Here is a 14,129-nt window from a genome sequence, read left to right as displayed (position 1 = left end):
TGAGTTTGCTGCATTGTAAAATGTTTCCGACTAATAAAATATTTCTACGATTAAACTTACATATAAAATATATTTTCTTGCTTAGAATATCAGTCTCTGTATATTCAATGTGTTTCTGGTCGTCTTAATATTTGTAAGAAGCCCAAACTGGATTTTGTCTTCAAATAATTTCGTCCGTAGGAAAAATTATATTTTAGGAAATAAAATGAAATTTAGGCCAGTACATATATTAAAACGATCAGAAACACGTTTATTATACAGCCACTGATATGTTATGAAGGAAAATATATTTGATATGTAATTACAATCGTTAAAAAGTCTGTTAGTCGATAACATCTTAAAAATTGTAGAAATGTCCCTTTAACTAAACATGAAACAAAGCTGTCAACAGACAAACTAATTCAACATGACCATGCTAAATTTCATCCAAATAATTTTAAAAATGGATCTTTTATAATGTATACATTACTTTTTTTTTTACTACCATATATTGCTGTGTATTAGCCGACCTCTTAGTTTGACTCTAAATATCAAGTACAAATCATTGGCCTTGTGTATAAGCTGAAGTCATCTCTTGTCCAATTGTACATTGTACTGATTTCAATAATACTGTCAACAAATAGACTTGTGCTTTTCGTTTTCATTATATTTTTTCCCCTTTAATTATTACAGACATGGTAATCGTTATCACAATTCTAAAGTCTTCCATGCCGTGCAAAAATAATTTAGCACCAATAAAATCACAATAGGAAAATAAACAATTCAAGCTGTTTGTAACAACATATCACTGCACATAAGTAATTAAATTATTCACTGGACAGCAAATCATAAACTCATCAAGGTATGTTTAATTCCCGTTTTCCCCACACACAGAAAAACGATTCTGTGGTCCATAGCTGCTGTTTACACTGGTGCAGGTAGCAAAATTGTGTGATCCAATCAAACAAGAGCTTACAAAATTATATAGGTGTCAAACAGAGATGGCAGATGGTTGGAAAGAACATATTTTTACCATTGAAATGACAAATTATTAATGCATTCAAGAACAAAACACCCCCATAACATTGCATGATGAGGTGTTTTATTTATACTGTACACAAATTATTGTTACATAAGCTGTGGAAGGCTGTACGGTCTGATCAAATTTGTAAGTTACGTTTTTTTATGAACCAATTTGTTGCCTCCGTGTATAAGCAGACTCTTCTTTTGTAAAGTATTTATAGACTTCACAAGTTGGCTAACACACGGCAATATACGGTAGGTGAAATACTGGTAAATCATCTTATTACAACATTTTGTTGATTAAAATATTCTTAGTAGCAATTGCTATATTAAAATCATATTGATGATTGGTATTAATAAAAAACAATATATAATCAAGTGACAGCAAACAAGCTAGGAGTTAAAATGTTCTAACGGAGAAGCTGTTGAGTGACTTCTACTTTTCACTCTTGCCTTCCTTCTGTTCATCTCCATCAGGAAGCGGTTTAGCCTTCTTGTTCCAGTCAATGGACATGTACTCCACAGATTCCTCGGTCTTGTGCACTGCTCTGCTTGGGGTAGTGCTGGAGAAGTCTATACCAACGTACACCAGGCCATCTTCATCTCTGCCACACTTCGCACCCTGCAAGCAAAAGATTACTGTAACAAGTTTTGGCATAGTTATACCTGAATGACAAAACAGTTATGAAAATGAAAAACAGATCATATAAAAGGATATTTTCATTAAGGCTTAACTGCTTCTGTGAACTACTGCCAGGTGCTTCCACTACAGAATTACCACTTTCTATTTGCTATCCTTCTGTTTATGTTTCGCTGGACGTTCTGACATCTTGAAAATCAATATGGAAACGAAATGCCACTGACATCTATTCAATCATGCGAAACCAGTTACTCTTTATTTTGCTAAATAAATGTTTTTAAAAGGAAAACAAATTTAAACAATATGAAGACAGTGGATTCAATTCATTGTCATTCTGTCGATCTTTGGAGCAAATAATGAGATAGTTTGTCAAGGAATATATTTGTGAATGTCCTTCAATCACATTCGTAATTTAAAAACACCTAACCCAAAACTCAGCCTATCTCAACTAAATTTACAACAAAGCTTACAAATAAACACAACTCATACACTAGGTACTTAAATATCAAAACTGTCGACTGATCTTTAATTGCTGAATTGTTATGTGCCAGCTGTGCCCAGACACATCACGTGACATGTAACAGCAATAACCTGTCAGCTAGCTGACCCGAGTATTCGCATATTACATTAGCCTAGTTCGCAGTCACATGAGCTGGCTGAATGATATTCAGAGCAATTAGTGGCACCATAAGTATTGATAGCGGTTTGGGACTGAAATAATTGTCTGGTGTTCAGTTTAAGAGAGGTTTCTGGTTTAAAAAGGTAAACTTTAGTGTTAAAAGATGCGAAAATCACTGGACCGTGGAAAATGTCTGGTGTTGAGATAATTCTGGTTTAGAGAAGGTCTGGTCTTGGGAAGTTTCACTATGTATATGTATATGTATATGTATGTATGTATGTATGTATGTATGTATGTATGTATGTATGTATGTATGTATGTATGTATATATATTTAAGAATTGACCGCAATTATTTTTTGGTTCATGCAAGTATGAATCGAAAAAACAATTGCACACTGTATGAGTCCGCGTTTACAAAATTTGTTTCTAATTTTCATTATTATTCATACTTACCTAGTACTAGCACAACAAATATGCTATTCAACCTGAGTCATACCTTCACACTGCAGAATTCTTTCCTTTGCCGGATATGCGCAATGCTATCCTTGCACAGGCTACCTGTAACTTCATTCTCGGTTCAAAGTCCACCCAAACCCACCGAGGGAAAGCCTCATATGGGTGGGTGGGAGGTATAGTTTCTTGTGCTAGCACTAGGTAAGTATGAATGATAATGAAAATTAGAAAAAAAAATTCTAATAGTCTTATTCAACTTACTGTGCTAGCACAACAAATATGCCATAACAGACGTGCAATGACACCGTTAGAGCACGTGAATTCAATATTAATGGGAGGAGGTAAGAAAATAGAGGACTTACCCGTACCCAAAAAGCTCCTTTGAAGTAATTACATGGAGATAGGATGAACCACGACATACGGTAACAAGGATTCAAAAGTCTTTTGAGAATAAAAAGGGGCGTACCAAAAGAAAAAACTCATCCCCATGAAAGGGGAGGAAAAAACATCTCCCCAGGGAGAGGAAACGGTAGACAACACTACAAAATACTCATCCTCAGAAAAGGGTGGAGTGTTAAACATTTCCTAAGTGTGAATCGATGGCAGTCGGACGGAAAAGAGGTCGACTCCTTTCCGTTGCTCTGTGCACAGACATGACGTGTTGAGCCGCAATGACTGTTTGGATCCTGCGCGTACTGTCAGGAACAACCGCCATATCCCGGAAATAAAAACGGTCAAAACTGTGCTGTCCTTTCCATCAGTGGGACGAACTGACGCTACCACAAGATCGAAGACCACTCCGAAATATGTGAAAATCTGAGCTGGTGTTAACTCCGATTTCACCCAATTGGAGGATCGTGTCCAAAACCAACCCGACATTGGTCTGACACTCCTGTTGCGACAAAGCTGGGATCAACCAATCGTCCAGATAGGTATGCATTTGAATCCTTAACGAATGAACATGACCTACCACTGCTTTTACCACATGTGTAAAAGCATGTGGACTCATCGCCAACCCGAACGGGAGCATACGAAACTCGTACACTTTCCCGTCAAAAAGGAAGCGCAGAAACTTCCAAAATGCCTTGTGCACCAGGACATTGAGGTATGCGTCTTTCAGATTGATAGACTCAGCCCACTCCCCAATGTGAAGCAGGTTCCGGACCGAATGAACTGTTTCCATTTTCATGGACGTCGACGAAGACGTTCAGTGGCTTCAAATTTAGGATTGGTCTCCATTCCCCATTTTTCTTCTGGGCGAAGAAAAGATGAGAATAAAATCCCGGAGTGTCCAGACTGAAACTCGGCAATCATACTCTCCACCAAAACGCGCCGATCCGCGGACGGTAACGGCGGCATTCTCAGAGTGGAAGTAAGAGGGGGGCTCGAAGAAAAGGGTATTTTGTAACTGTGTCGAACGTACCCTCACCCCAACTGCTTAACACCCGTAGGCACAACGCCTTTGGTGGACTGAGAACGGAATGCAGTATAATGTTTGCATCCTCGCTTAGTGGAAGACAGGTTATTACCTGGTTGTCTCGAGTGTCAGGAACCCTAGGGATCTGAGCAGACTGTAAAAAAGCAGCCTTTTTCACAGGAGTCGGCTTGAATCCCAAAAACGTGGACCGACGTGTACCAGAGGTTGAGGGTTGAGTGTTCGGGACTGGTCGCGACAAATCCTTGTCTAGGACAATATTAAAATCGGGACCGAAAAGTAAGTTTTCCTGTACCGAACGTGTACGAAAAAATGTCTTCGCAACGTTTGACGCACTCAAACCCGCCAGGTAATGTTCACGCCATAACAAAAGACTGTTCGCAAACAATCAGCCAGATAACTGAGCGATATGCTTAGACGCTGGAAGGCTCTCGACAGCCTTATCCAAGCCAAATAGGAACGTTGCTAAATGGTTATTAACCTGGAACATCGACTTGGGCAGCCGTTCGAACGATTCCAGATCCGCGATTGGCAATGACACATGCAGCATTGGGGAACAAGCGGCTTGCGGGAACGACTGCTGGATGTTCGAGAAAATCCGCCCCAACGTCTCTTAGGAATCGGCACGGAAAATGCGCGCTCCTGTTATGATTTTCCCCGTAGGCAGTGCTGTTGGGTACTCATCAACACTCACTCCCAGGATACGATCATTGCCAGTGATCAACGCATCAATGTCACAAAGTGAACTGTGCGCCTCCTGAGCAAGTGGTAAACCCGACTCCTCACGAGGAGTGACCAAATTCAAGGAACGGTTCCCGAAGGAGACACCCTTGAATGTAGGCTGGGCCTCAACCTGAGGTATAGCGTCCCCGCATACCTGTCGGACCTGGTCCCTGACAAAAGCCAGAACCGCCGGATAATCGCACTCCTCCTCTACCTCCGAACCGAAGTGAGAGAGAGCTGGGTCAGCGACAGAATCGGGTCCAACTCTAAAGCCAGGTCACTGTCCATTGGATCCCGAAGATCTACATGGACTCCTCCCCCTACTCAAGACGCCCCTGGGGCAGCATCTCCCAAGACGGAAACAATAGGAACCGAACGACAATCCCTAATTGCATCGTCAAACTGCTGTCGAGACGCAGTTTCTGCTGGTTTTGGTGGGGGGGGGGGGGGGGAGAGAGAGAGGAATGGGAGCCGCAACCGACGGTTCTGTCTGCGAAATCAATGATCCCAACTGAGGTGAAGTGTTCAAAAACTCCACAAAACTGTGAAACAACGTTTCCTGAAAGCCTAACAGTCATTCCTGTGCCAAGTGCAGAACGGTATCTGTGCAAACCTCGTCCTCTATCGAGTAAAGTCGAAGAGGTAGGGACCAAAGACGGTGCAAACTGTGAGGAGATGTCCGTTGCTACCGAAGTCACCGGACCCTTGGGGTAAACATATGCAAACAGGATGAGTCCTCCACCCATTGGTAAACATCAGTCGGGATGCCATCAGAGACGGATCCCGGCATCGGAACAATTGGCTCAGTTCGAAGCAAACTGGCAGAACTCTCCTCAGGCCTTGAGAATGCTGAGGTGCCGAAGCGACTGTCAGCAATCGAAGGCAAAGTCGGGGCCACCTGCTCTGCAAACGAAGCAGTGGACCTATGCACAATGCAATGCATGGGCTCGGTAACTGATGAAGTTGTCAAAACCGGTGCCGTGACGACTCCACCCTGCCCCCCTTCTGTTTGTAAAGGTAACCGTAAAGACGGTGGTGATGCCTGAGGCAAAGTCGAAGCTACACAAACAGAAGAAGGCGCCGTCACTAACGAAGACGGCTCACTTATCACGGTCACAATAGGAGCTCCTGAAGTATCGGTATCTGTACTTATAACACAGACCGACGAAGAAACACACTGGGGTTTCCCCCCTTTCCAGACACTCTTCGAAGTGTCTACAGAAGCAGCCGACAAGATTTTGCTGGTACCCAAAACCGGAGTCTGCGAACCAAATCGAACCCACTGGTCAGGAGACCACGTGGCGCAGATCTCACACTGATGGTCTTGGGAACAAGATCGACAGTCCGGACACAACACATATGTGTCTTTACGTCGTAAAGGAAATAGACAACCATCTCGTGCACAAACTTTCCGTGCGCTAGCTGTTAACGAACTCGCGTCGGACATGGTAAATTCAACACAGAATTCCCAACTACCAACCGTATGTCAAGTTCAACCGAAAAAACAAACAAAAAACAAACAAAGACAAAGTTACAATGTAAAGAAAACTTTTTGCCAAAATTTAAACAGGTGTTGACAGGTGGATCGACTGCAGAATTGAGAATAAAGTTACAGGTAGCCCATGCAAGGATAGCATTGCGCATATCCGGCAAGGGAGAGAATTCTGCAGTGTGAAGGTATGACTCAGGTTGAATAGCATTTTGTTGTGCTAGCACAGTAAGTTGAATCAGACTAAAGATGCGAAAATCACTGGACCGTGGAAAATGTGTTGAGAGAATTCCGGTTTAGAGAAGGTCTGGTCTTGGGGAGTTTCACTATGTATATATATATACTGTCTGTCTTCCGATCTTGAATTTCAAAGCTAAATATTTCTGTTTACACGGAGGATTTGATGAAAGTTCATCAATTAATTTCACTTTATGTTCTATGTAGTGTTCGATACATTGCCGTTTTTTTTGTCTCCACCACTGCAAATTCAGTAAGACAATGCAAAATGGAAGCGTCATTCGTCTTTATGCAGGTACTAACAGATTGTTATAATACAATGCAGGTATGAACACATACAAATACTAATTTGATTTATCTTGCAACCTACACCCGTTAGCCTTCAAAGACTTAGGTGTCTTAATTACTTGGGAACTGTTGTCGTTGTTTAAAAGGTGACCACTGGCAGACATTTGAGGTAAGATCACATGCCGGTGCATGTAGACAGAGCTAATTACTACATAGGCGTTCTTTTGTCCTTGAATTTGCATCCAAAGTCTGGAATAGACAGCAGAGTTCTGTTCCTAATAAATTAAGGGTAGTTGGACGGGATTTTAAAACTGTGCTGATATACACAGAAATCCGGTTTAGACAGATGCCAGTTTGGACAGAGTCCACATATATATATATGTGTATGTGTGTGTGTGTATGTCATTGGTCAATTATAATTACATATTTAACCATGAAATGGTAGAACACTTGCCAATCTCCGTTATTTCCGACACAACCCACAAACGTACAACGGTCTTAGACCACACTTAATAAATTATACATACCTAACTCTGATATGTTCCTAGTGAGATTAATTTATTACAGAGAAAACCGAGGTAAAATATAAAAACCAAAGAAATATGAAAACATAGATCAGATGAAACTCAGGAACACTACACATACATACATAATAGTTTTGTGAAATATCTATTCATACTACTGTTATCAAGTGATTTACTAATCCACAATTGCAATACTATTGCAATAGTATTATCACTATTGCAATACTATTACAATAGTGTTTTAACTATTGCAACACTATTGCAATCGTAAAACTGACCTAGCTGTCACATACCTTTTAGGATATTCGATAAATGTTTTCAATTAGCAAACCTCTTAAAATGTTTTCTGAAAATTGCAGATCCATTTTAGGATTATTCGATCTGCAGAGTTTTGGAAAATGGCCGCCAGCTTGTCCGCACCAACTTAAGAAAAAGTCATGATATATTTTCATGACCTTGATCTGCACCCAAGAGATTAATTTCCACCATGGTGACAAATGTTATTCTTCCGGCCCGGGTACTTTTGGGGGTCTCTGCTGCAGGACTAATTAGTTGGGGTGGGTTTTTTTTAAAGTTATCAGTACTACAATACCTGGATGTTTTCACAGACCGCATCCTCTTTTCCATTAAATGCAGCATTTGCATATGTATTGTCCTGTTCAAGCTCAACATTTTCATATACATCACCTGAAATGAATCGGTATACATTGAAAGAAACAATCTGCAATATTAAAGACTTTCAGTATACACATGTAAACTGACTATTTACCCTAGCTGTTCGGACAGTAAAAATTGTAACCATTAAAGGAATGCTTAAGCAAGACTTTTGGCCTGGTAGGCATATTGAACGATATATGATGCACATATTATTGCATTATTAACAAGTATATTGGTATAATTAATTAATAAAATGGTTAAATTTGACGGCTATTATATATAACTGGTGCAGCCATTTAGTTCGATCCCAGTGAATATGCCATCTGGCGAGCCGGTGGTTACGTAATACTTAATGCGTAATGTCAGGAAGTAGTCTTAGAACTGAAGAAACAAAGGTACCTCATATTTTGTCCATGCATTTCATTTCAACTTATTTTCGTGCTTATATCCAATTAAGCTTTATGTATGATGCCCTGGGCGCACACCTCAGCTATCTGGGCTGTCTGTCCAGGACAGATGGTTAGTTGTTAGGGTTAGTGGTTAGTTAGAGAGAAGAGGGTGTAGTGGTCTACACCTACCCACTGAGTCATTAAAACCTGCTCTGGGTGGGAGCCGGTACTGGGCGGCGAACCCTGTACCCACCAGCCTTATGTCCGATGGCTTAACCACGATGCCACCGAGGCCAGTCTATGCATTAACCTACATACTGAAATGGAGTGTTTTCTTAGTTAGTTAGTCTATTTCTTTTAATGGCCTGCACCTGCAATTCCTGACTGGCAGGTGTATATTTGGTAGGTAACCAGATAAGGCAAGTCATTACCGCTGTCTAAACACAAATATATGTACCGGTATTATTAATATCAAAGGGTATTGTGAAATAACCTGCCACCCCTAAAATAGTAATGGACATTATCAGCCATCATGCTTTATTACTGTAAATAATTCTGTAACACTCTTGATTAAGTAGACTTTCCCATCTAAAATCACAAAACTGACCAATTACGTAGTCCCAAAAATAAAATAAAATTATCACTTAGGTAGAGAAACTTACTATAACCCCATTTCATTCTGTCAATACAAATTGAAATATAATTTAGTTAAATAGTTTATTATATTATCAAGTCATTTATGTTGTTTTACAAGTCAGGTCGATATATATACACATTGTATGTATGTATGTATGTATGTATGTAGAGACAGACAGACAGACAGAGAGAGAGAGAGAGAGAGAGAGACAGACAGAGAGAGAGAGAGAGAGAGAGAGAGAGAGAGAGAGAGAGAGAGAGAGAGAGAGAGAGAGAGAGAGAGAGAGAGAGAGAGATAGATAGATAGATACATGTGTGCCCATGTTCGGTTCTTGGTGATTAGTTATTAGTTAGTATTGGTAACTCGATGGAATGAGTCATGTGTGTATGCCGTATTGTCATATATATAGTCAATATATACGGCATTATAGCATAAGCACAGGGCTTGTTCCATCGAGTTGTCATGACGTCATATTAAGTGACATTCCACCCCTTTTGAAAAGTGTTCCATTAAAAAAAGAAAAGAAAAAGAAGCAAAATGGCAGTCGGTGAAAAATTACAGTCGATATAGGTGACATAGTTATAATTTAGTATGCAAAATCTGTGTCACTGTAATAATGTTTTCAAGGATTCTGTCTGGACAAAATTGTTACAATTTAGTATGTGAAATCGTTGTCATTTTAATAGTTATTTCAAGGATTCTGTCTGGACAAAATGTCCACGAGTCCATGAGATTTTTGTCAAGGCCTACATCCAAAAGAAATGGAAAATTTATGATAGCATTGCAGGAAGCACAGCTTTCTGCGTGTATCTACCAGTTTTGTGACCCTATCCCAATTTCCATGACAGTTATATTTTTACAGAATTGCTAAAGGGCGACCATATTAAAAGCATTGTAAAATATTTATCAGGGCATTTAGGAATCCAAAACTTGGGAGGATTGGGAGTTAATGGATTTGAGAATTCAGATATGTTACCAATGTTGAAATCATGAGGATTAGGGTCTCATATAAAACATTTTCTGTATCATGGACCACGACCAGTATAACAAAGGCCGTGGTATATGTTATACTGTCTGTGGGATGGTGCATATAAATTATCCCTAGTAGTGGCGACAGCGGGTCCTTAACCGTATTGAATATATTTTCTAAAAATATATCAACACATCTGTATGCAAGATATGGTCTGGACAAGGATTTACTGTTATGTGTAGTAGACTGTGAAAAGTAGGTCACAGTGACCTAGTAATAGTACACGACACACCGCCATCCCAAGTTGTTCCTACATATAAGGATTGATGGTCCTGTATGCAAGATATGGTCCAGACAAGGATTTACTGTGATCTGCAGTAGACCGTGAAAAGTAGGTCACAGTGACTTAATAATAGTACGCGACACACTGCCATCCCAACTTGTTCGAACATGCTATGTTTGATGGTCCTGTATGCATCTGTATGCAATATATGGTACAAACAATTTACTGTTGTGTGCAGTAGACCAGGAAAAGTAGGTCACAGTGACCTAGTAATAGTATGCGATATATTGCCATCCCAAGTTGTTCCTACATGTGAGGTTTGATGATCCTGTATGCATCTGTATGCATGATATGGTCTGGGCAAGAAAAAATTAACACACGGACGTACGGACAACGCCATACCATAATACGACCCATCATATAGACGGGTGTATTAAAAGGATCTACCAGTTAATACTTTCAAATTCAACAGCTCACTAATGAATATATGGTCACCATTAATCTATGACCTATCCCTGAAATAAATGTACCTATATCCCTACTGATGTAATTTTATTGAAATCCAAGTCTCCTGCAACTACTTGGGTGACTGGCACCTAAAGAGTTAATACTCTAACGCAGTACAGGTGTAATCATGTAAACAGTGACCAGTCAGGTCATTTCAGAGTTTTTTAAGGTTGCACATAACCATATGTTTTTGCAAACTTGAAAATATTATTTTACTGTTGTTTTGTTGGGTTTTTAAAATTTATATTTAAACATTATTAAGAAAAAATTGTTCCCATGTTATTTATCATTTTATTACCCATTTTTGGTATAAGCTTTTTAAACTGTGATACAATTTTTGCTAATATATTTTTTTGGGGTGGGGAGGGGTGGAGAGGGGAGGGGGTTGATGGGGATGGGAAGTGATTTCCCATTGCACATGTAAATAAATATTAAATATCAATTTATAAGTACTTAAAGCTAGATTTGTTTAGGTAATAAATATCTATACATCTCTAAAAGTTTTGTTTGATTTTCCTAAAAAAAAAATAGAAGTAGGCACCATCTGGCTCCTAGACAGAACAGTTAACACAGAAGACTGCAAGTAAATTATGTCCATTTCTACATATATCATTCAAAATTAAAGTTGTTCTTTTTCTAGTAAATTAAGGCATGTGAAACAGTTGTGCAAACAAAAGAAGTGAGCAATGTATTTTGTATATGTTGCACTTGTGAATATATATATTTACCTCTTGTAGCAGATGCTTGCTTCAGTGGTATTATGTCATCTATATAACACAAAACGCAGGTAACATTGTGAATATATTTACCTCTTGTAGCAGATGCTTGCTTCAGTGGTATGATGTCATCTATACAACACAAAACGCAGGTAACATTGTGAATATATTTACCTCTTGTAGCAGATGCTTGCTTCAGTGGTATGATGTCATCTATACAACACAAAACACAGTTAACATTGTGAATATATTTACCTCTTGTAGCAGATGCTTGCTTCAGTGGTATGATGTCATCTATATAACACAAAACGCAGTTAACATTGTGAATATATTTACCTCTTGTAGCAGATGCTTGCTTCAGTGGTATTATGTCATCTATATAACACAAAACGCAGGTAACATTGTGAATATATTTACCTCTTGTAGCAGATGCTTGCTTCAGTGGTATGTTGTCATCTATACAACACAAAACACAGTTAACATTGTGAATATATTTACCTCTTGTAGCAGATGCTTGCTTCAGTGGTATTATGTGATCTATACAACACAAAACACAGGTAACATTGTGAATATATATATATATATATACTACTCAAAAGAATTTAAGGGTCAGACGATATTTTCGACATTATTTTCTGAATGTCAATTATATTAGCTAGACCATAATGTCACGCATGGTATTGTTCCATGCTTCCTTCAGTGGTATGATGTCATCTATACAACACAAAATGCAGGTAACATTGTGAATATATTTACCTCTTGTAGCAGATGCTTGCTTCAGTGGTATGATGTCATCTATACAACACAAAACGCAGGTAACATTGTGAATATATTTACCTCTTGTAGCAGATGCTTGCTTCAGTGGTATCATGTCATCTATACAACACAAAATGCAGGTAACATTGTGAATATATTTACCTCTTGTAGCAGATGCTTGCTTCAGTGGTATGATGTCATCTATACAACACAAAACGCAGGTAACATTGTGAATATATTTACCTCTTGTAGCAGATGCTTGCTTCAGTGGTATGATGTCATCTATACAACACAAAACGCAGGTAACATTGTGAATATATTTACCTCTTGTAGCAGATGCTTGCTTCAGTGGTATGATGTCATCTATACAACACAAAACGCAGGTAACATTGTGAATATATTTACCTCTTGTAGCAGATGCTTGCTTCAGTGGTATGTCATCATCTATACAACACAAAACGCAGGTAACATTGTGAATATATTTACCTCTTGTAGCAGATGCTTGCTTCAGTGGTATGATGTCATCTATACAACACAAAACGCAGGTAACATTGTGAATATATTTACCTCTTGTAGCAGATGCTTGCTTCAGTGGTATTATGTGATCTATAGAACACAAAACGCAGTTAACATTGTGAATATATTTACCTCTTGTAGCAGATGCTTGCTTCAGTGGCATGATGTCATCTATAGAACACAAAACGCAGTTAACATTATGAATATATTTACCTCTTGTAGCAGATGCTTGCTTCAGTGGCATCATGTCATCTATATAACACAAAACACAGTTAACATTGTGAATATATTTACCTCTTGTAGCAGATGCTTGCTTCAGTGGTATCATGTCATCTATATAACACAAAACACAGTTAACATTTAAAAAAACACATTTCAGGAACGAAGAACAAACAATAAAAACAGAAGAAAAAAATCTGACAAGTTAGTAACCTCCAATATTGTACAACAAATTCTTTGGTGTCTCAGTTTATAAATTATGTTCAGTTTGGCACAATGAAATGCAAGTAAATATACCAAGTTGAATGGAAAATTATATATTTGCATAATGTTGCTGTTTATTTTTAACATTGGCAATTAATGCAATTACATAAAATCAATGATTGAAATAGAAAACAACCCACTAATTAATGAGAAAGACAAGTGAAAACTAACAAAAAGGATCCATAAAATTTGAACTGCTGATCTTGAAATTAACACTAAAGTAGTCAACTACTTTTAAAAAAATTAATATTTTACATCTAACCTTTCTTTCCCTTCTTCATCTTCTTTTCTACACCTAATAAAGAAACAAAATAAAATACCTTCATTTACATATACACGTATGGTAAATAGGTGATACTCCCCAAGTGTCTTGTGATATCATAATTTATCAGCATGAGTTGATAAAAGTATGAAATCCGAGGATTGCAAGACACAAGGGGGGTACGCATTCTTTTTATCATTCATTATTTACTTTTCATTTGCGAATGTTAGAAGGTGGGTTGAATGTCACTATATTTGGCAGTGGTACACTCATTAACTAGCAGAACAACAGTGGCGTGATGTCACTAATGATAGGTTTAGCGCTGAAACATACACAGTGACGTTACAAAAAGAAGCAATATCTTCTAGGAGAATATCGCAGGAGATATCGTAAATTATATAGTGCCAGCGATATACTTTAATGTATGATAAAATCACAAAATAAACTACTACGACAAAGCATGATGGCTTGCACATCATATGCTGAATAATGAAAACATAAATCAATCAACATAATTATTAGATAGTTTTTAAAAAGTAGGT

The 14,129-nt window shown here is 38.4% G+C and overlaps 1 protein-coding gene across 1 annotated transcript in view; it reads right to left on the bottom strand.

Annotated features, from left to right (window-relative positions):
- Positions 1-286: 286 nt before the first annotated feature.
- The window catches only part of LOC121386065, an 84,178-nt gene continuing 70,335 nt past the window's right edge, over positions 287-14,129 (bottom strand). The window contains exons 13-16 of the mRNA XM_041516864.1: positions 13,588-13,620; positions 12,408-12,446; positions 8,004-8,098; positions 287-1,624 (exon numbers count right to left, since the gene is read on the bottom strand). Coding sequence (XP_041372798.1) covers positions 1,439-1,624; positions 8,004-8,098; positions 12,408-12,446; positions 13,588-13,620 — 353 coding nt within the window. The 3' untranslated portion in view covers positions 287-1,438. The remainder of the gene's footprint in view (positions 1,625-8,003; positions 8,099-12,407; positions 12,447-13,587; positions 13,621-14,129) is intronic.

The sequence above is a fragment of the Gigantopelta aegis genome, chromosome 12 (genome assembly GCF_016097555.1).
Source record: "Gigantopelta aegis isolate Gae_Host chromosome 12, Gae_host_genome, whole genome shotgun sequence".
Lineage (NCBI taxonomy): Eukaryota > Metazoa > Mollusca > Gastropoda > Neomphalida > Peltospiridae > Gigantopelta > Gigantopelta aegis.
This window is presented reverse-complemented; position numbering and strand designations above follow the sequence as displayed.